General features: G+C 46.0%; 3 protein-coding genes and 1 non-coding gene across 7 annotated transcripts in view; all 4 read right to left on the bottom strand.

Annotated features, from left to right (window-relative positions):
* Window positions 1-23,700, bottom strand: part of LOC120499646 (UDP-glucuronosyltransferase 1A1-like) — a 34,890-nt gene extending 11,190 nt beyond the window's left edge. The window contains exon 1 of one of the 2 annotated variants that reach the window (XM_039703612.1): window positions 22,801-23,700. In XM_039703612.1, the coding sequence (XP_039559546.1) occupies window positions 22,801-23,658 (858 nt within the window). In that variant the 5' untranslated portion in view covers window positions 23,659-23,700. Of the gene's footprint in view, window positions 1-3,141; window positions 3,495-22,800 lie in introns of those variants that run through there. The other variant, XM_039703615.1, reaches the window with a different exon arrangement.
* On the bottom strand, window positions 4,998-7,043 carry LOC120499643 (UDP-glucuronosyltransferase 1A1-like). Its single transcript, XM_039703609.1, has one exon. The coding sequence runs from the start codon at window positions 5,673-5,675 to the stop codon at window positions 4,998-5,000; it is 678 nt and encodes a 225-aa protein (XP_039559543.1). The 5' UTR covers window positions 5,676-7,043.
* On the bottom strand, window positions 7,255-21,200 carry LOC120499648 (UDP-glucuronosyltransferase 1A1-like). 3 transcript variants are annotated; one of them, XM_039703617.1, is made up of 3 exons: window positions 12,114-13,207; window positions 11,466-11,566; window positions 7,743-7,762 (listed from the first exon to the last, which is right to left on the bottom strand). In XM_039703617.1, exons 1-3 carry the CDS (start codon window positions 12,757-12,759, stop codon window positions 7,754-7,756), a joined length of 756 nt encoding a protein of 251 aa, XP_039559551.1. In that variant the 5' UTR covers window positions 12,760-13,207; the 3' UTR covers window positions 7,743-7,753. The 3 variants fall into 3 exon arrangements, with proteins under 3 accessions (XP_039559550.1, XP_039559552.1, XP_039559551.1); XM_039703616.1 differs by lacking the exons at window positions 11,466-11,566; window positions 12,114-13,207 and adding an exon at window positions 20,053-21,200 and having other exon boundaries at window positions 7,255-7,762; XM_039703618.1 differs by lacking the exon at window positions 11,466-11,566 and having other exon boundaries at window positions 7,261-7,762; window positions 12,114-13,205.
* TRNAY-GUA lies at window positions 21,779-21,869 on the bottom strand. Its single transcript is given in 2 exon segments — window positions 21,779-21,814; window positions 21,833-21,869. It is a non-coding gene; the product is annotated as a tRNA-Tyr (tRNA).
* Window positions 23,701-23,861: the final 161 nt, after the last annotated feature.

The raw sequence follows: 23,861 nt of genomic DNA, 5'->3' as shown, positions 1-23,861 counted from the left end.
CCCATGCTTTGCTATTCATTTAGGTTATCTCAGATTATTCAGAATAATCAGTAGAAAAAGCAGTTGTTCATGGAGGAGTTTTGCTGGACAGGGTTGTTTCAAGTGACTCACTGTGCACTCAACTGTCCCAGGCCAGATTCAAGTCAGTAATCAAATTTATGGCCATTCCACAGAGCTTATATCACAAGAATTGTGTTGCACTTTCGGCAAGCAAGGCCTAACTCCCCAATCTTTTCTTAGAAAGATGGCTGGAGTTCAGAGAATGTCCTCTATGGCAAGCAGGAGCAGTGGAGTCACCAAAGTTTGGGTAACACATTAACCAACTACCTTTCACCTTTTTAGCAAAGCAGTGGTAGAGCAGAAAGCACAGTTTGTGCTCAAGAGGTGCCATCAGAGTTCATAGGTGAATGGCTCAAGGCTAAACATCTTTTTGAAAAGCAATGATGCAGCAGAATATGAGGCTCTTGCTCAAGAGGGGCCACGGGAGCTCGGGGTGAGAGGCTACGGGGCGAATGGGTTTGAAAGTTCTTAATAACAATCCCTTTCCCAGATTTCAGAAGACTTGGCATTAAGGCATATTGCACATGGGCAGGGAAAAGGTGGATGCCAAAAGTTTGCAAGTTTACAAAAGCAATACAAGATATGGGAATGGTACCTGGACAAGAGGTGACTGGAGAAGACAGATTCTTTTAGACCCCCAACCAAGCACTCCTGAACAGAGTGAACTCTGAGCAGTCTCTCCAGGCCTGGAAGGGTTCTCTTGGAGCAGGTAGGAATGATGGGAAATCTGATCCATGAAATAGCTACCTTTGCCAAAGGTACCTGAGTGTGATAAATATGCTCCAAAGTTAATCCTAAGTGTTATTCCAAGATTAAGACTAAGTGTGTCCTAAAATGTTTATTTGGCGAGGAGGTCCTTCGTGTGGCCTATTAAAGAAAAGGGGTTCATAAAAGCCAGCAAGAAGAACTGTAATGTTTATGGAAAATGCACTAAATAGGAAGAAATTTCAGACATCAGTGCGGAGGTTTAGATTGGATATTAGGAAAAATTTCTTCATGGCAAGGGCTGTCCAGGGCAGTGGTGAAATCACCATCCCTGGAAAAGTTCAAAAAACGTGTGGATGGGGCACTTGGGGCCACGGTTTAGTGGTAGACCTGGCAGTGCTGGATTAATGGTTGGACTCTGATTTTACAGGGCTTTTCCAACTGTAACAGTTCCATTATTTGATGCAGTCCCAGTCTGCATTTGGTGAAGCAGAACATGGCTCTAGCTGGCAGTGGGGTAGCATTGAAAGACTAAAAACTACAGGAGGTGGAGGGAAGGGATTCTCACCTGCCAGGGCTACATTTCCACATTTCTCTGGTAAAAAGATCTCAAATAATGAGGGGATGCAGCATTCAACAAGCCTTAAGGTGGCAGTACATACTCAGGTAGTGAACTCAGAGTTGCAGAAACACTCTTACCCTGCATAAAGGCCTCTTAAATCCTCATATTTGGTACATAATCAGTCCAACCTAGTTAAGTTCTGCTAACATTTCAGCCAAACTTGTATCATCTGTGAGACACTAAAAAAACCCCCTATAAAACAACACTGAAGAGGTAAGAAAACCCCCTCAAGCCAAACCCTTGAGGCCAAGCTCAGAAAAGTTTGAAAAAAAAAAGTTCAATAAAGTTCAGCAAAAGTTCATAGAAGTTGTGACACTGGATTTTGAGCAGCACATGAACACCCTCCACGTGTTTACGAGTGCAGAGACTGAAGTCCACAAGTCCAGCCCATTCCAAAGGTGAGATAGCAGGAGAAAGTAATGCAAAAGTACAGAACTGAGTGCCAAGGTTGTAAGCTGGAAACAGTACAGCAAATATCTGAGCTAAGGGAATCCATGATTATCTCTCCTGTAAGCCTACAAATCCTGGCAGGCAGCCTGTACCTCTTATTAACCCCCTAAATCCCTTTTAAATTCAGAGGTTTTGTCTACAAAAAAGAAAATCTGTGCCTCTTGAGAGGCTGATCTGGGGTTTTTTGGGCCATGGTGTGAAAAAATACTCCCCTTTGTTTGCTCTAAGCTTGCTACGTCTCAGTGTTAGTCATAGGACAAATATTGGGAGAAACTATCAGTTCCCCTTGCACCTTTAGTTATGATTTTCCAGATTTTACAGACCTCTGCCATAATTTTTTTCATAGGTTTAGTTGTGAACTTTATTCCCTCTCTGCTTTCCTAGTCTGAGTGCCAAGTTTGAATAGTCTTAAAAATCCCTCCATTTTTACTGTGTGAGATTGGGCTTTTTCTGAAATATCAGACTTATTTCAGCATTTTGTAAAGCAAATATCTGAAAAACCTGATAGGAATAGTTATTATTAAAAATAGAATCCATGAGGATACTCTGCAAACCACAAAATCTATTTGAAAACAAATTAAAAAAAGTCTGACATTAATTAATTTCAGAAGAATAAAGTAACTTATACTTTGTTTTTTCGATGCTGGATATAAATTTAACTAAGGAGCATCACTGGCCTGGAATATACAAGATGGAAAAATGGGCCTATAAAAGCCTCATTAAGGTCAGCAAATGCAGATGCAAAGTTCTGCCTCCGGAATGGGATAATTCCATGCCACAGGACAGGTGCACTACAGCTTGAATGCAGGAGATGACAAAAAGTTAAAGGTGAGTTTACAGTGACAGGACAAGAGGCAACAATCACTGCAACATGGAAAATTCAGATTTCATACAGGAATCAATTGGATATAATAAGGTGTGCTCACTAGAGGATATACTTAGACTGGGACGAGAGAGAGAAAGGAACAATCTGACCTGGATATATTATGACAAGAGGTTCTCAGAGAGCCCACTGATGACCTTCCAGATGACAATGTTTCCTGAATTTATGACAACCCAAAGCACAGAGAATCCTTCTTTAAGGGAAAAAAACCCCAAAAAACCACAAAAAGGAGGATAGGGTCTGTGAGGACGGCATCAAACTTGCTCTCCTCAAGGTACCTGATGAGCTCCTTGTTGTGAATTAAGTGTGTGCAGGTGGCCAGGAACAGAGCAGAGGTCTTCTTTGCCTGTTGGTACTGTCTAATAACTCTTTCCAGAAAAGGTCCTCCTTTAAATAAATCCATTACTGATCCTTTGAAAACTTTATCCATCTCTTCCCGAGTGAAAGGCACTGGGTACATTTTCATCTCAAAGGTCTTGGATGGTTTGATCTGCAGGGAGACTTCAGGTGCCACCACAACCACCTCGTGTCCCTTCTGCTGGAGCATGTCCACCACTTCCCGCATGCTCAGCCAGTGGCTCCCATCCACTGGCACCACCAGGAGCTTCCCAGCAGCAGCCAGACCCAGCAGGGAGAGGAGCAGAAGCACAGCTGGTGGAGAAGCACTGAGCCCCATGGCCATTCCTGCAGGGATCAGCTGAGTGCTTCCAGGGAAGGAAACCCGCGGCAGCGCAGGAGCTCCAGCGCTTGCTCTGCGCTTCCAATCAATCTGTGCTGCAGCCCAACTTTGTATCCTTGCTTTATCTGCTGTGTGGTAAATGTGTAATCACCGGTGTGATAACAGGCTGAATAACCAGCAGCAAAGTTCAGGCAGCTAATAAATGTGAGGGATGCACCAGATAAGCCTCATGTTTTAATACAAAACCTTTGGCACTTTTGTCACCTTTGAGCGCCACCTGCAAAGCCCCTTGAGACCTCTGAAATTGGCTGCTACACCTCACACAGCCATCATCACCAAGCCAAAGTTTTCCTAGATCTGCCTGCAAACAGAGGGCCTGCTTCCCACCCACCCATGGTGTCCAGCAGTGGTGGAGTTGTGTGAATGCTCATGTGGCCGTTCCCAGTGTGTACAGGGATGTCTGTCACATGTCCCAGCCTCCCCACCTCCTTGGGGATGGGTGGAATAGCCACAGCAGCTTTGGGATCCCACCCTACACCACACAAATCCTAAGGAATATGAATGAAGAGAAAGCCAGGGCACCAAAAGCACTCACCCAACTTCTCAGGCTCACCCCTGGAGCAGCCGAGGAGGCTCTCCAGCAGGCACTGTGCCCAGGGCTCTTGTCAGCATCCCAGGGAACCCAAGCACATGGCATATTTGACTGGTTGGTATCATGGGCAAGACTGCTACTAATCCCTCAGTGTCAGTCAAGCCTTGCTGGATGTGTCAAATCAGACCTGCTCCAGGCATCAGAGCTTGGCTTTGGAGATAGAAAAATGCTTTTAAGTTTCTCTGGGAGATCCCATTGGAAATGCTCATTGTACAAATCCAAAACTTTGTTATACTATCCACAAATACTCAGAATCCCTTTGGCTGGCAGAATCAACATCCCATCACAAATCCTTAGTACAGGTTCACTAGAAGACCCTGGTGTTTACCTACAACTGAGCACAAATTAAAAGCCAGAAGAAACAGCTGCCGACACAGGATGTGGAAAGTCAGCAAGAAAGTGAGAGAAAAACAGCTCCTTTCATGAGGATTCACCTCACTCATTAGAAATCTGAGTGAAATGGGAACTTGATTTCTATCACAACACAGAATTCCACCCTCCTGAACACAGAAAGCAGTCAAGGCATGGATTAATAGCAGACCCACCTGAGGCAGCTCCTTGTGAGCACAGTTTAATCCTCCAATTGGAATGATATTGGGCATCAAAGGCCTTGGATACTCTAACACAAATTCCAGCCTCAGAAGCCAAACAGAGCCCTTCCGTAAGAGATCCAGCACAGTCACCTCCCTCTGCAGGAACTCTGAAGCCAGCTTCGAGTAGGGCTCAAAGGCAAAATTACAGAGGAAAACATTTGGGATGTCAAAGAGCAGATTCTTCACCCGCTGGAAAAAGGTCATGCGGTCTGTAAGGTCTGTAAACACCCTGGGCACATAGGAAGGAGGACTGGGACAGAGCCTGGCATCTAAGTCTAACCCACATGGGATTCCTCGTAAGAAATACACAGAAGGAAGGGAAAGATGCTCAGCCAGGATCACCCCACAAGTTGCTACAGGGTCTGTGAGGATGGCATCAAACTTGCTCTCCTCACAAAGAGCAGATTCTTCACCCGCTGGAAAAAGGTCATGCGGTCTGTAAGGTCTGTAAACACCCTGGGCACATAGGAAGGAGGACTGGGACAGAGCCTGGCATCTAAGTCTAACCCACATGGGATTCCTCGTAAGAAATACACAGAAGGAAGGGAAAGATGCTCAGCCAGGATCACCCCACAAGTTGCTACAGGGTCTGTGAGGATGGCATCAAACTTGCTCTCCTCAAGGTACCTCATGAGCTCTTTGTTTTGCAGAAGCTGCTCACAGCTGCTGACCCAACAGTCAGTGAGGGTTTTCATACCTTTGTGCACTTTAAATAATCTCTTCAAAACCCAACCTTCTTCAAATGAACCATGAAAAAAGGCCTGGAATGCTTTATCCAAGTCTTCCTGAGTGAAGGGGACTGGGTACATTTTCATCACAAAGTTCTTTGATGGTTTGATGTGCATGGAGACTTCGGGTGCCACCACAACCACCTCGTGTCCCTTCTGTTGGAGCATGTCCAGCAATTCCCGCATGCTCAGCCAGTGGCTCCCATCTGCCGGCACCACCAGGAGCCTCCCAGCAGCAGCCAGACCCAGCAGGGAGAGGAGCAGAAGCACAGCTGGTGGAGAAGCACTGAGCCCCATGGCCATTCCTGCAGGGATCAGCTGAGTGCTTCCAGGGAAGGAAATCCCCAACAGCACTGGAGCACTGGTGCCTGCTCTGTGTGTTCAAGCGATCTGTGGCACAGCCCAACTGTGGATCCTTATTTAATGTGCTGGGTGGTGAATGTGTAATCCATGGAACAATAAAAGGTTGCCTACAACCATGGGATTCCTGCCAAGTCCACAGAATCACCAGATAACTCCCATCTCTCTCTATCAGAGGAACAATAAAGAGTGCCCCAGGAAGGAGGCAGGTGTGGCTCTGGGACTGCACTTTGGTTCCTTCCCTCTGGCTGGACCTTCTGCATGTTCAGGAGACGTGTCATGTGTAGGAGATGTGTCCCATGCACATCACCATTCAGACCTGCAGAGGCTTCTCCTTTCCCACAATCAAGGCCTGTCCCCTCTCTCTTGGAAAACTCTAGGAGACCCAGACCCCATGGCAGCTGTGGAATAGCTCTTAAAGATGATTTCCAGCCTGAGATGACAGGAGAGGTGGAAGGATGATGCCAGGTTTCTGAGCAGAGATTTACAAACTCTCTTTGAGGGCGACTTCCCACAGAACACTTCAGAGCCTAATTCTGGCCTTGGTTTTGTCACTGACAAAGCACCCATGGTGTCCAGCCATGGTGGAGTTGTGTGAATGCTCCTGTGGCCAATCCCATTGTCCATAAATTGTCACAGCTATCTCTGTACTTCAAGCTGGTGGAATTGCCACAAATTAGGCTTTGTGATCACGCCCTGCACCACACAACTCCTATGGAATATGAATGAAGAGAAAGCCAAGAACCAAAAGTACTCACCCAACTCTCTAGGCTCTCCCACAGAGAAGAACAGCAAGCTGTCCAGGAGGAACACTCACAGGACTCTTGCAGCATCCCAAGGAACCCAAGCATATGGCACATTGGAGCAGTTGGTATCATGCACAAGGCTACACCCAAACCCTCACTGCCAGTCAAGCTGTAATGGATGTATTAAATCAGACCTGCTCCAGGCATCAGGGCTGGAATTTGGAGCCAGGAAAGAGTTTCTAACAGGCTCTGGGACATCCCATTGGAGCTGGTCATTAAAGGAACCCTACACTTTGTCCTACTGTCCACAAATTCTGACAATCCCTTTGCTGGTGGCATCAACAGCCCATCACGGACCTTCACCAGAAGACCCTGGTGATTAACAATTGAGAGACAATTAAAAGCCAGAAGGAACAGCTGTCTACAAAGGACGTGGAAAGTCAGAAGTGAGAGAAAAACAGTTCCTTTACTGAGGACTCACCTCATTCACCCAAAAAAGAAACTCGATTCCTATCACAACACAGAATTCCACCCTCCTGAACACAGAAACCAATCATGGCATGAATTAAAACAGTGTGACCCACCTGAGGCAGCTCCTTGTGAGCACAGTTTAATCCTCCAATTGGAATGATATTGGGCATCAAGGGTCTTGGGTAGTCGAGCACAAAATCCAGCCTCAGGAGCCAAACAGAGCCCTTCCGTAAGAGATCCAGCACAGTCACCTCCCTCTGCAGGAAATCTGAAGCCAGTTTTGAGTAGGGTTCAATAGCTGTGGAATAGCTCTTAAAGATGATTTCCAGCCTGAGACAAGAGGAGAGGTGGAAGGATGATGCCAGGTTTCTGAGAAGAGATTTACAAGCTCTTGTATTAGTTTCACACAGTCTGACTTTTATTTGGGCCAGAGGAAGCCACAAAGGCTACTTCTGAGAGAGAAGCTCATTAAAACGTCCACTCCATCCAGAAGAGCCAATCCCTGAAGGCTCTGACAAATGACACATTGGCCAATTTAAGTAGTAACGCCTCTGAGAAGACATAATTAAGAATGAGAAAATGCATGAAAGTCCTCTTTCCTCCTCTCCTATGGGAAGCGCTGAGAGGACCACTGTGCTCCTTCCCAGACTGGCCCGGGCCGTGCCACGGGGTGGGGTCATCCCAGTGCTGTGAGTGGCCACACAGCTGATGCCATGCACTCAGGTCAGGCGCTGGGAGTGCTCATGCAGCCAGGGCTATGCCTGCACTATCCGCAGTGAACTGTGCTTTCTTTGTCACTTTCAGCTAGCCGTGCTGTGGGCAGAAGAGAAAGGAGTGGCAGCATTTTTGGCACCTGTGAAAGACAGTCTGAAGTTCCCTTCATTTGCCTCATGACCGTCACAAGGACAGAGACTCGGACCCTGAGGACCCTTATTGGAATTCTGGCCTGCCGGTGGTGGATGCATGCCAAGATCCTGAGGCCCCTGAGCAGAATTGTGGCCTGCCAAGTGATTGTTCGCAGGTGTGCCTATAGTGACTGTTTCTAGCAGGGCCTGTCAGGGGCAACATGCCCTATATGCTTACACCTGCTTCATGACAATAGCCCAGGAATTTTCCCACCTCTTGGCCAAATAAACTTGCTGGGGCAATTTTGGTCGTCCCTCCACAGAAAGTCCTTCATCTGCTCCACTACCACGTTGACGGATGAAGATTGAAGTACCCTCCCAAGGACTGAGACTGAGACCCCTATAATTCTGGTACAGGGGGTGCTGGCCTGACTGAAGGGGATGCCTACTAAGTGTTGCCTGCAGATGTGTTCACTGGACCTAGACTGGTTTCCCATAGAAACCAGTCCTGAAACAATGGGTCCCGCTCACTGCTGATATTGACTTACCATGCTGAGAACATGGACTGTCTGTACCTGTTTTCAATACCTTTTCCCCCTCAGTGATTTCAATAGATTTATTATTTATTGTATCTCTCCCCCTCAGTGATTTCAAGAACTGTTTCCCCCACCTCAGCAAAGGACTATAATAGATCCCTGAGTTAACCAGGATTTTGATATCTCTCCAACGTGACGATTCTCCCCATGTCTGCACCATCAAAGATTTCCTCTCTACATTTGGTAGGCATACTCTCTCTCTCTCTCTCTCTCTCTCTCTCTCTCTCTCTCTCTCTCTCTCTCTCTCTCTCTCTCTCTCTCTCTCTCTCTCTCTCTCTCTCTCTATCTTTTATCTCCTTTCTAAATCCCTCCATCGCATTTCCTGTGGGCACTCAATAAAAGGTGCATTTGTTTTGACTGACACTGCAATCCCCTCTCCATGTTGTTTTTGCTCTCTGAGATCAGTTAATGAACCAGCACAATTCCCCCGCTTGTCCGAGTGGATTGTGACAGCACCCTGCATGAGGAAAGGCGCTAAGCGAAGCAGACCGTGTGGCTCGCGTGGTGCTGGCGGCAACAATGTGACCAGCAGCGAGGGGCATGGCGAGCAACTCCCCCATGTGGGGCCCAGATGAGATCAACCTTTCTGTGCTGCGGGACTCTATAAAACTTTTCAACTGATAGAATGTGAGAAGAAATGGACATACGGACAGCAATTGTCTCGCGAGTCAGAGGAAAGGGAAGAGTGAAGATGTGAGGAGAACAACATGGCGACACTAAGGTCAGTGAAAAGGAGGGATGGATGGGGAGGAGGTGCTCCAGGCCTCGGAGCTGAGATTCTTCTGCATGCTGTGGTGAAGTCTAAAAAACAACAGTTTTCCTGTAATTTGTTAAGTGCATGGGGGAATTCAGAGTTCACCTGCAGCCCGTGTGTAACAGACATATTTTATGAAAAATCCGTTCGCCAGGATCTTTTCTCCTGAGAAGCTGGGAAGCTTCAGCTTCTCCATGTTTTGCTGCTTTGGAATGTGATTTGGAGAATTGTTTACCCAGCATGTGAAATTGTTTTTACTTGATGACCAATGACAGCCACCTGTGTCAAGGCTGTGAGCAGTCACAAGATCAAATTATAATTCCTTTTCTTTCCTTTCCTTTCCAGCCTTCTGATAGATCCGTTCTTTCTATTCCTTTTAGCATAGTTTTAGTATAGCAATATCATATCATATCATAATATAATAAATCAGCCTTCTGAAACATGGAGTCAAGATTCTCATCTCTTCCCACACCTTGGGACCCCTGCAAACATAACCATACTTGTGAGAAAGAGTGCTCACGCTGGAGCGTGTGGATGCTGCAAAGCTGTCATCTAGTGAGAAATTTGAACACAGAGAGAAGACCCTTGCTTCCAGAGATAGAAAAAGAAGACCCTTACTTCCAAACTAGAACAGCTCATCCTTAAAAGACTACATGCCATGAAGTAAAATAACCAATGCAAACAGTTATAGGAAGGCTGCTTTGCCTGTGGGAGGGACTCGTGTTGTAGTAGGTTGGGCATGTGTTTTGGTTCAGGGCAAATTTGGGAGATAACTTTTAAAGGGCTTTTTTATAAAAGCAGATTTAATTGGCTCATTTTTTAACTGGTTAGGGAGAAAATATTTTTTTGGAGAAAAAGTGGAAAGAAACTTATTTATTAAATAGTAGAATTTAAATAATATTAAACAATAAAATTTTTTGTTGTTTTAAAAAGAGATGGCAAATTTAGAATAGTTTTTTTCCAGGCTGCAGCTTGGCTTACTCAGTTTTTGATCAGTTTTTTTGGTGTTGGAATTGCCACGGCTCAGGCCTGGCCAGGTGGATTATAGGTGGAGCTGCTAGTGTTTTTCTGGGTGTTTAGTCTAGAGCAGGTTTGAACAGGTTTAAGAAAAAGAAAAACTACAGATGAGGGAACTTTTTGTTTTAGTTAGCTAAAACTAACTAAAAGCAAAAAGAAGGAGCTTTGTTTTGTTGTCTGTCTATTTACAGACAACATAGTTTAGGAGCAGGAGTGTGGAGGAGTGTCTGAAAACAAATTGTGTGCTTTTTTTTTTAATTCTCTGAAAGAGAGTCTTAAAGGTGTAAAACTTATTAATCAGTATAAACAGAACAAGATTATTGGGGATAAAAGCATCATATAGTCAACCTAGGACAGCGTGACTGCTACTTGTGGAAATAGAACCACGTTGGAAAAGTTCACAGAGAACTGTTCCAAGAAAAAGACCCCATGGCATAGCAGAAGATACTCCTCTCCCTAAGCAAACTGAAGAAAGATTTTTAGAAGTAACAGCTGACAAACTGACTAAAACACCCATGTTTTGTCTCCCTGCACTGTTGGTGGGAAGGAAAGAAAGGAGAGGGGTGCAGGGGAAGGCATTCTAAAGATTTATTTTAGTTCTCATTATCCTCTTTTAATACTGTTAATAAATTTTTCTTTATACCTTTTCAATTTTGAGCCTGTTCTGCCCTTAAAGTGTTTCTTCCCAGTCCTTACCTCAACTCATGAGCCCCTTTTGCCTTTCCTTTCCCCCTTCTCTGCTCCAATATAGTAGAAGAGAATGACTAAATGTTTTTTTGTGGGTGCCTAGCTTCTGGCCAGTGTCAAATTCTGACAACACTCTTTGAGGGAGACTTTCCACAGAAAAATTCAGGACATAATTAGGGTCAGAGAAGACAGAGAAGATGGAAGGATGATGCCAGGTTTCTGCAGGAAATGTGACCCACATCAAGCAGCACTTCCAGTGCCCCAGACCTGCCTCAAGGAATGCAAAGTTTGGCTTTGTGAGCTAGGAGGTTTGTGCAGAGACTTATCAGCACTTTTGAGGGGGACTTCCCACAGAACAGTTCAGAGCCTAATTCTGGCACTGTTTTTGTCACTGACAAAGCACCCATGGTGTCCACCAGTGGTGGAGTTGTGTGAATGCTCACGTGGCCAATCCCAGTGTGTACAGGGATGTCTGTCACATGTCACAGACACCCCCCACTTGGGGATGGGTGGAATAGCCACATATTGGACTTCATTATCCCAGCCCACATCACACAAATCCTAAGGAACAGGACTGAAGAGAAAGCCAGGGCACCAAAAGCACTCACCCAACTCACCAGGTTCTTCCCTGGAGCAGCAGAGGAGGCTCTCCAGGAGGACCACTGCACAGGGCTCTTGTCAGCATCCAAGGGAACCCAGTTTGGCATCATCACCAAGGCTGCACCCAAACCCAAACCATCAGTGCCAGTCAAGCCTTGCTGGATGTGTCAAATCAACCTGCTCCAGGCATCAGAGTTGGGCACTCTGCTGGTGGAATCAATGTCCCATCACAGACCTTCACCAGAAAACCCTGGTAATTCCCTTCAACAGAGCACTCTTTAAAAACCAGAAGGAACCACTGCCTACACACGATATGAAAGTCAGGAAGAGGGAGAGATAAATGATTCCTTTCAGCTCACTCAACCAAAACAGAAACTCGGTGCCTACTGCATAAAAAAATTCCACCCTCCTGAACACAGAGAGCAGTCAAGGCATGGATTAAAACAGAGTGTGACCCACCTGAGGCAGCTCCTTGTGAGCACAGTTTAATCCTCCAATTGGAATGATGTTGGGCATCAAAGGCCTTGGATACTCTAAAACAAAATCTGTCCTCAGGAGCCAAACTGAAGCCTGGCGTAAGAGATCCTGCACAGTTACGTCCTGCTGCAGGAACTCTGAAGCCAGTTTTGAGTAGGGTTCAAAGGCAAAATCACAGAGAAAAATACCTGGGATGTCATGAAGTAGATTCTTCACTCGCTGGAGAAAGGTCATGTGGTCTGTAAATTGTGTAAATCCCCTGGGGACATAGGAAGGAGGCTTGGGACACTGAGTGGCATCAAAATCTAATCCACACGGGATTCCTCGTAAGAAATACACGGCAGGAAGTGAAAGGTGCTTCGCCAGGATTCCCCCACACAGTAGGACAGGGTCTGTAAGGATGGCATCAAACTTGCTCTCCTCAAGGTACCTCATGAGCTCTTTGTTTTGCAGGAGATGTTCACAGCTGGTGATTCCAAAGTCAGTGATTCTTTTGACACCTTGGTACGCTTTAACAAATCTTTCCAGAAAAGATCCTTGTTCAAATGAAAAGTGAAAAAATGCCTGGAATTGTTTCTTCATTTCTTCCTGTGTGTAGGGGACCGAGTATGTTTTCATCACAAAGTTCTTTGATGGTTTGATGTGTAAAGCCACTTCAGGTGCCACCACGACCACCTCGTGTCCCCTCTGCCTCAAGATGTCCAGCACCTCCCGCATGCTCAGCCAGTGGCTCCCATCCACTGGTACCACCAGGAGCTTCCCAGCAGCAGCCAGACCCAGCAGGGAGAGGAGCAGAAGCACAGCTGGTGGAGAAGCACTGAGCCCCATGGCCATTCCTGCAGGGATCAGCTGAGGGCCTCCACAGAAAGAGTTCCCCAGCTTAGTGATTTTAAGCAATCTGGTCGCTGGTTTTTATGGATGATCTTGAGATTTATTTGTATTTGGTAAATGTTTAAACATGGACATGGCAAAGGTGGTCGAAAAGTTTAGGTTAATCTAATTTGGTAGACAAAAATCAGGGCCAGAGCTACCCTGGGAAACACCCCCCTCTCTCTATTGGAGGAACACTGCCTGGTTATGTAGGGAGGAAGTCAGGAAGTCCAAAGTGCAGGTGGAGATTAACTTGGCCAGGGGTGAAAACAACAACAAGAAGGGTCACTACGGGTCTGTCAGCCACAACAGGAAGGTCAAAGGAAGTCTTTCCCCCCAGTAAGCAAGACTAAGAAATGGGAATCAATGGACAAAGTAAAGGCTGAGGGACTCAAGAACTTTCCTTGCCTCAGCCTCCACTGGCAACCTCTCATCCCACACCTCTTGAGTGGATGGATGGATGGATGGATGGATGGATGGATGGATGGATGGATGGATGGCAAGATCTGGCTGGGGGAGCAAAATTCCTCCCAGTGTAAGAGAAGATCATGTCACTGCTTGAGAAACTCAAACATAAGGCCACCTGATGGCCCAAACACATGGGGCCCCATGAGATGCATCCCAGAGTCCTGAGGGAATTGGTTGATGGAGTTGCTAAGGCACTCTCCATTTGAAAAGTCCTGGCTCTCAGGTGAAGTCACAGTGACTGGGAAAAAGGAAACATTGCACCCACCTTTAAAGATGACAGAAAGGAATCCTCAGGGAACTACCAACCTGTTAACCTCACCTCTGTGTCGGGTAAGATTATTGAATAGACCCTATTATTGAATAGACACATTCTTAAATCATAGAATGTGTCCCAGGACACATTCTATGATTTAAGTAAATGAGGGATCCTTCAACAAGTGGATCAAAAGAGCTAATTAACAGATCATTAATTTTCCAAACATGAATTTTCACTGTAGATAATTCCTCCCCTCTGGCCATTCCATATCACTTTCCATTTGCAAAATATTAGAAAAAAATATTAAAGCTTCACACAGGAAATGGTCTGGATTCTTCACCAGTTTTATATTGTGACACTGTGAGGAAGATGGAAAATTGACTACTAAATTTCATTTCCCTGCAAGGCTTCTTTTTGGAAGGATGAAGTAGGGTCTGGAAGGAGGAAGGTCATAGACATGGTTTTTGCCAGCTATACTTAAAACTGAATCAGCAACTCAGAAATGCCATTCTAGATCAGTCTGGGAAGAGTTTGCCCCTGGGCCATGAAAGCAAACAATATTAATGCACAGACAGGATTTACAGACAAGCCCTAATCATGGAAATTATTGCACAGAAGTAATTTTGACAATAAAATAATTTAGTGTAGTGGTTGATAGCATACACCAGAATAATTTTAAGGACATTTATCAAACTACTGTGGCTCTAGGCACATCCTTTGTAGGGAAACTTTTTGGGAAGGCAGCATAAAGCTCTTGCAGATGCAGATGCTCCCAGAGCAACCAGAAAATTATCTACCACTTGGTGCATTATGATGCTTCATTTTTAAATTATGAAAGGGTAGAGCTATTAACCAAAAAGATTTTCAGTTTTTAAAAATCAATTGTGACAGTAAAACCAACTCACGGACATAATTATAGACACACAAAATATTTGCAAACATCATTAAACATCCATATTTTACCATGTCAATCACTGAACCTGAGATAACAGCTTTCTCTTTCAGCAGTTTATATCTTCAATAAAAATATGGTGGGAATCACTGGCATTATAGATAAGTAATGTAATAACTGGCTCTCACAATTGAGAGATAGCTATTATGTGGATGCTAAAATGTATAGTAATGTTACAGTAATATGTCCTCCCATAGCCCCCTCTCCCCTCCCCCTTGTAATAGCCTTATCAGTGAGGGCATTTAGAGGAGGCTGGCTTGCTACCAGGAGGGGTGGCAACACCTGACCTCCAATCAACACATAAGAAAGTGATCTCCACCAATGGATAGCAGAGAAAGAGTTGACTGACAAAACTTTGGGAGGGGCTAAAGACATAAAAAGCAGAGCATCCATTTTGTAGATGAGTGAGTGGCTGATTGTTGTGGTTTTGCCTGGAAGTGAGTTTCTGGAGAAGTGGTGAGGGCATTTAGAGGAGGCTGGCTTGCTACCAGGAGGGGTGGCAACACCTGACCTCCAATCAACACATAAGAAAGTGATCTCCACCAATGGATAGCAGAGAAAGAGTTGACTGACAAAACTTTGGGAGGGGCTAAAGACATAAAAAGCAGAGCATCCATTTTGTAGATGAGTGAGTGGCTGATTGTTGTGGTTTGGCCTGGAAGTGAGTTTCTGGAAAAGTGGTGGTCAAACCACTCAGTGGCCGGATTTGAAATTGGCACCTGTGGTGGCCACTGAAGATTTAGATACGCCTCTGAGAACACACAGGGGTTAAAAGCAGAAGATTCCCAGAGAACTTTCTCTGTTGATCTGGTGGTGAGTAGAGTCTGACCTCTCCCTTGCCCAGCTGTGTCTGGGTGGGGCAGGGGAGGCCATGCGGCCTGTGGGGAGGGAGGCCGGGGCCCTGCAAGGTACAGGGGTGGAGACCTGGGATGTTTTGGGCAGCCCCCCCCCCGGGAGAGAGTGATAGAGACTGTGCTGGCTTGAAATTTGATATCTTGTGCTGGCACCATGGCCAGGAGAACAAGAGGAGGGGGCAAGACCGGCAGACCTCGGCTGGAGTTTTAACTCCTTTGGTGTTGGGACAGTGGAAGCTGTAAAAAATACTGATCTTCCCCAGCTGAGAGTTTAGAGGGGATGGAGGATGGGCAAATGAGAAGAAGGCTTGAGTGAGTGAAGAAATACCAGCAGATGAGAAGCGCCCTAGATGGAGGAGATGATTTGGAGTGGCCCCTTGGCTGGACTTTCCTCTTACATGGCCATGGGACAGAACCAAATCTTCCTGTAATGTGGAGACTGCACCTTGGGGGAGGCAGTTGGCCAGAAGCCAGCAGTGACAAAACTATTGTGAGAAGAAGTAGAGGGAACAGAGACTGATGGGGAAGGTGTGGTGGAGCCCTCTGCCTCCAGCAGAGAAGGATCTCTGTTCATGAGGCCCCTCGGCCCCAGGGGGTGAAATATAGCGGGGGACAGCTGTCCTTGTGGGTTTTTTTTTGTTTGTCTGTTTGTTTTTTTTCATTTTTGTCTCTTATGTTGTAAATTAATAAAGTGTTGTGTTTTTCCCTCCATTCCCAAGTTGGAACCTGCTTTGTTCTATTTCCAAGTCACATCTCACAGTAACAATTTTAGAAACTTACCTTTCATGGGAGCCCTGGCATTGTGCCAGGGTCAAACCATGACACTGATAATCACAGGGACTCCCAGTGCTGTAATTTTTCCTTATTTAGTCCTTTTGTTGTATTTTTTTGTTAAGGTTTAATAAACCTTTAAAATTTTTTGAAGGTGAGCAGTTGTTTCTCATACTGGCATGGGATACTCAAACCCAAAATCTCTTATTTCAAACCAAATGGATCCATGGCTTAAGAACTCTTCTGTTACTTGTCTGTGAAGAACATCTGATGCCTGAATTTAAATGGGAAATAGGCAAAATGGCAAAGAAAGAAACGTATGAACTTGAGAGCTGAGTTTTCCACATGCTGAATAAACGCCATGTGGTCTAAGCTGTCCGTAAATGTTCTTGGGATGAAGGAAGGCAGACCTGGGCACTGAGCAACCTGCAAATCCAAACTGCAGGGAAATCCCCTGAGAAAGAAAACAGACAGGACTGAGAGATGCAGAGCCGGGATTTGTCCGCACAGTACAAGAGAGAACTTTGGAGATACTGCGTCAGATCCTTGTTGCGCAGCAGACTGCCGCAGGAGGAGGTGTAGAGGTTGGAGATGAGCTGGACGTTTTCAAGGAGAGCATTAATTCTTTGACAAAAATGTTTTCTTTCAAAAGGATCATTCCAAATCATTCCCACGTGTGCTCTCAGCTCGTCCTGGCATAACCACACTGGATACCTTTTGAGGCTGTAATATGCAGATGCCTCCATGCTCGAGTTCGTATCTGGTGCCACGGTGACAATTTGCTGGCCTTTCTGGCTGAGGACCACCAGCAGTGAGCGCAGGCTGAGCCTGTGACTCTCATCCATAGGCACCACCAGCAGCTTCCCACCATGAGCCGAGCACAGCAGGGACAGAAAAAGCAGAATCTCTGCCAAAGCTGCAGAGCTGTTTTTACCCACAGGAGCCATGTTCGCAGAAATCCAGATTCTGTTCATCTGCCCTGACCTAGCAGCTTTTAAACACAGCCACAGCGCCCTGCCAGATTCCCACATTCCCCCTTAACAACCCAGCTTTTCCAGCAGAACCATTCACTGGTAACTATTGAAGGTATTGATGAACCATTTCAGTGATTAATGAAGTGGGTTGTGTGAAAAATGTGTATTTTATGACTGGCTTTTCGCAAGTATTAAAATGAGTATTGTATGTGTATATTAGAAAGTTATGCTGTATTAATTTTCTTAAATATAGTTTTAGGTCATAACATAATGTTAAAACAGAAACTATGCTATGTAAGATACTTGTTTTAAAAAGGACTCACACCAGCTAAAAGCGACAGGACACTAAATCTTTCAGAGAAAGGGAATTTATTGCTCCCTTATCAGAAGAAAACTACTTCCCACCTCGCTCAGACAGGAACACGGTATGAGGATTAAGAGGAAGAAGTTGACACTGACCAGACAGAATCCTGTGTTTGAATGGAGTTTATGCATCATATATGAGATGTATGAATACGCAACAGGCGACTGTTTTTAAGGGTTAATTCTCTGTTAACGGGGGTCCTTTTTCGGGCTTGTGTTGCCCAGAAAAAGGTACCCGGCCGTCTGTATCTCTTTGTTTTTATTGTCTCATATTGTCCTAATCTCAACTGTTCAAATTTTATTACTCTAATTATATTACTATTTTTATAATAATTTTATTACTATTACACTGTTAAAATTTTAAAAACAAAAAAAAGTTATTGGCGTTCTTCACAGGTTGGGTGGAACTGGGCTTGGTAAATAGGGCTCCCTTGAGCCTCAATCTGTGCTGATTGATGCTGGATTGAAAATAAAATCAGGCTTTGCCAAAATAAAACCCCAAGAATAGTGCTGGCACTTGGAAGTAACCAGGCTTGTTGAAACCATGTACTAAAATACCTTGTTTGTGTCATTCTTTTTGAGAAGGATTTTGCAGCTGTTCTGAAATGCTTGGTGAGTTCATGTTTAAAATTATAAAAGTGTGTGACACTATACAGCACAATATCTATGTAAACCCGTAGGAAGAGGCTCTGGGATTTACATGTAGCTCATGTAGCTCAGCACTGGAGCCAGGAGCACCACCAGGTAGGAATTTAATCCACTGGAGAAGCAGAGGGTTTGCATCAGTAAAGGAAAACCACTGGGTTGATGCTGTCACACACTCTACTATTTGTTCTCATCCTGATCTATTTCTCTCTGTCATTTTCTCCTTCTGGGAGAGATAGGAAGAAATCAGGAGCATTTCTGCAATAAATATTGCTGCTGGACTATGATCTCTACCCCTGGGGAAAAAAAAAGAAAAAAAACGAAAAAGGAGATGGAACCTTGCCCTCAGAGAAGAGTTTGGTTCCACACTGGAGCTGCTCCATGGCTTTGCCTGCAGGCAGGATGGCCTGCTGCTTTCCCAGAGGAACTGCCTGGTCCTTGAGCAGCTGTAAGGCAGCTCTGATGGGCAAAAGAGACAGGAAAAAGCATCACCCTGATAACAGGGGGGCTTGGTAACAACTGGAAAGAGACTTTTGTGAAAAAGCAGAGCAACAGAAACAAACAACTCAATGAAGCTGAGGGAAGTTCGAGGAGTGAAGCAAAGCCCAAAGGTAGGAAGGTTGGCTCGGGAAAGGTGTGAAGAGCCAATCTCTTTTTTTGTGAAATTTCTCTCATTCATGTTCACAAAAGCCTGTGAATGTGAGGGAAGAACAAGAGTGGTGCTAGGCCAGAAGAATCCATTCTAAGGGCTTTGGAAAGGCTGGCAAGTGAAAAAAGTTCGAGGGAAGAAGAGGGAGAGTTTATTGATTTTTAAGTAATGTTCACAAAGATAAAACTTTTTAGGAAACCAAATGATGTATTGCTGAGAGAGCAGCATGACGCTAACTGCAGATCAAGTTGCTACCATCACTGCTGAGGAGAGTTCCCTTCTCCTTTATTCCTCTTCCACTTAATCCCTGGCTTTGCATGACACTGTTCCACTGACAGCACAAGCAAGTAAGAATGTGCATCACATGCAGCAAGAAGCTAATGTACATCGTGAGCAGCAGCGAGCTAATCAAGGGCTTTTTAGACCACAGATACCCCAGGAACAACCCATCAAAATTTCCTCATCCTACCTGTATGTGTCCTAAAATATCAGCTGAGACTTCAGCTGGTTTTCATGGAAGCTGTTAGACCAAAACTTTCACCACAAAATATGAGCCTTTGACTCAAAAACTGCTGGTACATAACAGAGAACGTGATCCTCTTGCACATGACCCAATGAGGTATTTTTCTGACTAGATAAGCAGCTAATGGTCTTGAAGAAATATTCCCATGCATTCTACTCGAGGAAAAAAAAAATTATTGGAAGAGCTGTTATAATTCACTAGCCCATTTTGGCATTAATTCCTGCCCGAGAATTTCTGTGCCTGATTTCAGCTGGAATTAAACACAGTATAGCACGTGATGCCATAACCAAAAAAAAAAACCAAAAACAAAACCAAAAACCCATGTTGCACAGACTTACAGAAAGGAGCTGGAATCACATTTTTTGTTCCTGGTTTTTATGTGGATTGGCTATACAGAAAGGCTTAAACTAAATATTATCCTTAGGTAGAATCCCAGAATGGTTTGGACTAAAAGCACCTTAAAGCACATCCGATTCTACTTCCTGCAGGGACATCTCCCACTCTCCCAGCTTGCTCCAAGCCCTGTCCAGTCTGGCCACGGACACATCCAGGGCTGAGGCAGCCACAGCTTCTCTGGGCAACCTGTGCCAGGGCCTCACCACCCTCACAGGGAAGAATTTCTTCCCAATATCTCCTCTAATCCTTTCCTCTGGCAGCTTAAAGCCACTGCCCTTGTGACAACACCTCAGGCTTTTGTAAAGAGTCTCCCTCCAAGAGACAGATAAGATACATCCCTCTCAAATACCTCACTTGGACCATGCAGGTGTGTGACTGCCACAACCTCTCCCAGCCAGCCACTGACCTGAGATAACGGCTTCTTCTTCTTGCCACAGTGGATGCCTCCGATGAAAACCATGTTGGGCATGACAGGCATGGGATACTCAAAGACAAAGTCAATTCTCCTCAGCCAGATGGATCCGTGATTTAAAATCTCTGTCATTGTCATGGGTTTTTGGAGGAAGTCTGAGGCCAGCTCCTCAAATGGAGAATAGGCAATATTGCAGAGAAAGGACTCGGAAAGGGCAATCAGGAAGTTCTTCACCCTCTCGGAGAAGGTCATGTGGTCAGTGTTTTCCGAGAACATGCGTGGGACGTAGGACGGCGGGTCCGGGCCCTGCGCCGCATGAACGTCCAAGGCACACGGAACCATCCGCAGGAAGAAAACACTGGGGATGTTGAAGTGCAGGGCAATGATCTGCCCACAAGGTGTCACGGGATCCGTGAGCAGGGCATCAAAGTGACTGTCTCCAATGTACTTCAGCAGCTCTTGGTTGTACAGCAAGGACTTGCACAAAGCATGAAAGATGGCCCCGCTCTTCCGGTACTCTTCCAAAAGCTCCCAGAATCGCACCAGGAAAGGCTCTTGGCTGAAAGATTTTGCACTGAAGGAGCGTATATGTTCTTCCAGGTCCTCCTTCATCAATGGCACAGGGTAGGTTTTCAGTTCGTAGACATCCGAGGAGTCGATCAGGAGTGTGTTGTCCGGAGCAATGACCACGATTTCGTGTCCTCTCTTGCTCAGCTCAATCAGCACTTTTTTCATGCTGAGCCAGTGGCTGCCCTCCATGGGGATCACCAGCAGCCTCCCAGCGGCGGCCGGGCTCAGGAGGCACAGGAAGGGCAGAACCAGTGCCACCAGCATGGTGCAGGCTGTGCAGAGTGGAAGCCCAGCAGCAGTGAGGCCAGGAGTGCTTTGCCAGCTTTTGTAGCTGTGCCCCACCTCTGCCCTTTTGACTCTCCTCCCATTTCAGGTCATCAGAACATTGCCACAAGGTCACAGAAAGCAATAAATGATTAGGAAAGATACAGGGGAGGTTTGGACTTCAAAGGTGGCTTTGTGTGAGTCAGGAAAGGTGTGTCACCTTCACACAGGCCAAGGTAAGGTTGTTGGCTCAGTGCCGCCTTCTTCCCTCAGCAGGACCCTGGCTTTGTGGCACTTCTTCCCACCAGCCCACCACACCCAAAGTCTGATGGCAAAATGCAGGGAAAATCCATGAAAAAAACACACCCACAGAGTGGGTGGGCAGAAACACTGCTGAGCCCACAAGGGAGGAGTGTGCCGATCAAGAGAGCACGGAAAGGACTCTTTTCCATTGCTGCCACTGGAGGCTGACAGAGTTGTCACAGACTGAGGTAATGCAGCATTTTTGAAAGCACTTTCTTCCCTGAGGAAGCTGATGCCACTCATAGAGGGAAACATAACTTAGAGTAAAGATTAATATGAGAAATACACCCAACCATACCTGGGCTTTGGGTTTTGCTTTATTTTTTTCAATAGCCAAAACCAGCTGTTACCCCTGAGAATAATTAAATTTCCTTAATGAAAACTTTCATTTTTTGGGAAGATACACAGCCAGCAGAAAATCTTTCCTCATCTCTCCATATAAATTTCAGCTAAACCCCTTATCCTATCAGGTATAAATGAAGTGAGAAAAAAAAAAAAAGGCGAATTGCTAGTGTATCACACGTGTTTGTAATAGTCTGTAGGAGCGTCTTCCCGGTCCCAGAAAAACAAAAAACACAGCGTCTCCTTCGAGCCGGAATCGAACCAGCGACCTAAGGATTCCCGCGGGGCGCGGCCTCTACAGTCCTCCGCTCTACCAGCTGAGCTATCGAAGGGACACGGCGGCCGCCCCCCAGCGGTCGCACAAGGCACCGCCCAGCCCCGCCCCGCGCGCAGCTCTGCGCATGCTCCTGGCAGCCTCGGCCCTCACGGGGGCGAGGGGCGGGCAGAGGCTTGGGTGCCAGGGCCGCGGCCGGTCCGGGTCTAGGAGTCAGCTAATGGCGTAATGGCCAATATTTCTAACTACGAATGTGGAGAGTGGAGGTTTGACTGTGCCTGGGCCGTGTATTTTTTTGCGCAGCCATGCATCGAGAAGCAAAAGCACGGCCCTTCACAGCAACATGCACACATCGCTTCCAAGTGTTAGCAGCACTCATGAGCTGCAGCTATTTCTTCATCCTGCCATGAACCACTTCTTTTGGGACATGTGAATCCACACACTGCTGAGTCCAGTTCTGCGGGCCTCGGCACAGGAAAGACATGGAGTGAATCCAGAGGGGGGACACAAAGTGATCAGAGGGTAGAAGCAACTCTCCTGTGAAGTCAGGCTGGGAGAATTTAGGTTGTTCAGCCTAGAGATGGCTCCCTGGAGACCTCGGAGCATTTTCCAGTACCAGAAAGAGTTCCAACAGAGCTGGAGAGGGAATTTTTCCATGGGCAGGTAGCAACAGGACATGGGGTAATGGCTTTGAACTGGAAGAGGGTGGGCTCAGACTGGATATAAGGAAGAAATTTTTTACAGCGGGTTTCATGAAAACACTGGAAGAAGTTGCCCAGAGAGGTGGTGAATGCCCCCTCCCTGAAAACATCCAAGGTCTGGGCCCTGAGCAACCTGACTGAGTTGAAGACATCCAGTGTCCCTGCTCATTGCAGGAAGGCTGGAAGTAGGTGACCTTCAAAGGTCCCTTTCAACCAAAACCATTCTGCGAGTCTAGGACACCTTTGTACTTTGTCTTTTCAATCTCAAAACAGAAGAAAATGTTGTACCTGAGACAGTCTTTTCTTCTGAACACAGTTAATCCCTCCAATAAAAGCCATGTTTGGCATCACAGGTTTCGGGAACTCAAACACAAAATCGTATCTCATCAGCCAGAAGGATGCACGGCTCAGGAGTTCTGTCACTGTCACTTTCCTTTTGAAAACCTCAAATGCAAGCTCTTCAAAGTTATCATAGATAGGCTTACAGTAGAAGAGCTCCAGCAGGTCGACCAGCATGTTCTTCAGCCGTTGGGAAAACGTCATGCTGTCTGAATTATCCAAGAATAACCGGGGGACATAGGAAGGAGGGCTTGGACACTGGGTAGCAGCAGAATCCATTCCACAGGGAAAGCCCCGCAGGAAGTAGACGGAAGGAAGGGAAAGATACTCAGCCAGCAGGGGCCCACACATCAGGATGGGATCTGTGAAAAGCACGTGGAATTTGCTCTCTTTCAAGTACTGCATCAGCTCCCCGTTCTGCAGAAGGCTCTTACAGTTGGCGAAGAACACCGAGGAGAGTTCTATCGTGCTTTGATAGGAGGTCAGAACAACATTCAAAACAGACTGCTCAATAAAATGGGCTGTAACGAAGGCCTTGAGCATTTCACCCAAGTATTCCTCTGTGTAAGGTACTGGATAGGCTTGGACTGTGTAATTCCGAGGCTCCTCTGACTTCATGTACAGGCTGGTGGAGGGTACAAGCACAACCACCTCGTGTCCCTTTTGCTGCAGTTTCTCCACTACCGGGCGCATGCTGAGCCAGTGACTTCCATCCTGAGGTACCACCAGGATCTTTCCACCTTCAGCCAGGATTACAGACAGCGTCAGGAGGAGAACTATCCAGGTACCTCGGTATAAAAGAGCCATTTCTGAGGGAGTGAACCAGAGGGTTCTGCTCCAGAGGGATCCACGCAGTCCTTTATACGATGGTCCATGCAGACTAAGCAGGGAATTTATTGGCTACAGAAATTAATATTTAACTTCCCAATATGGTTGTGATTAGCCTGTGATTTTGCCTCTGTTTGTGGAAGGGAGTGGAAGGGAAGGGAAGCTGTGTCCTTAGAAAAACA

Source organism: Passer montanus, unplaced genomic scaffold, assembly GCF_014805655.1.
Source record: "Passer montanus isolate IOZ18808 unplaced genomic scaffold, ASM1480565v1 scaffold165, whole genome shotgun sequence".
Lineage (NCBI taxonomy): Eukaryota > Metazoa > Chordata > Aves > Passeriformes > Passeridae > Passer > Passer montanus.
Note: the sequence above shows the minus strand (reverse complement) of the source record. Positions and strands in the feature narration are given on the sequence as shown.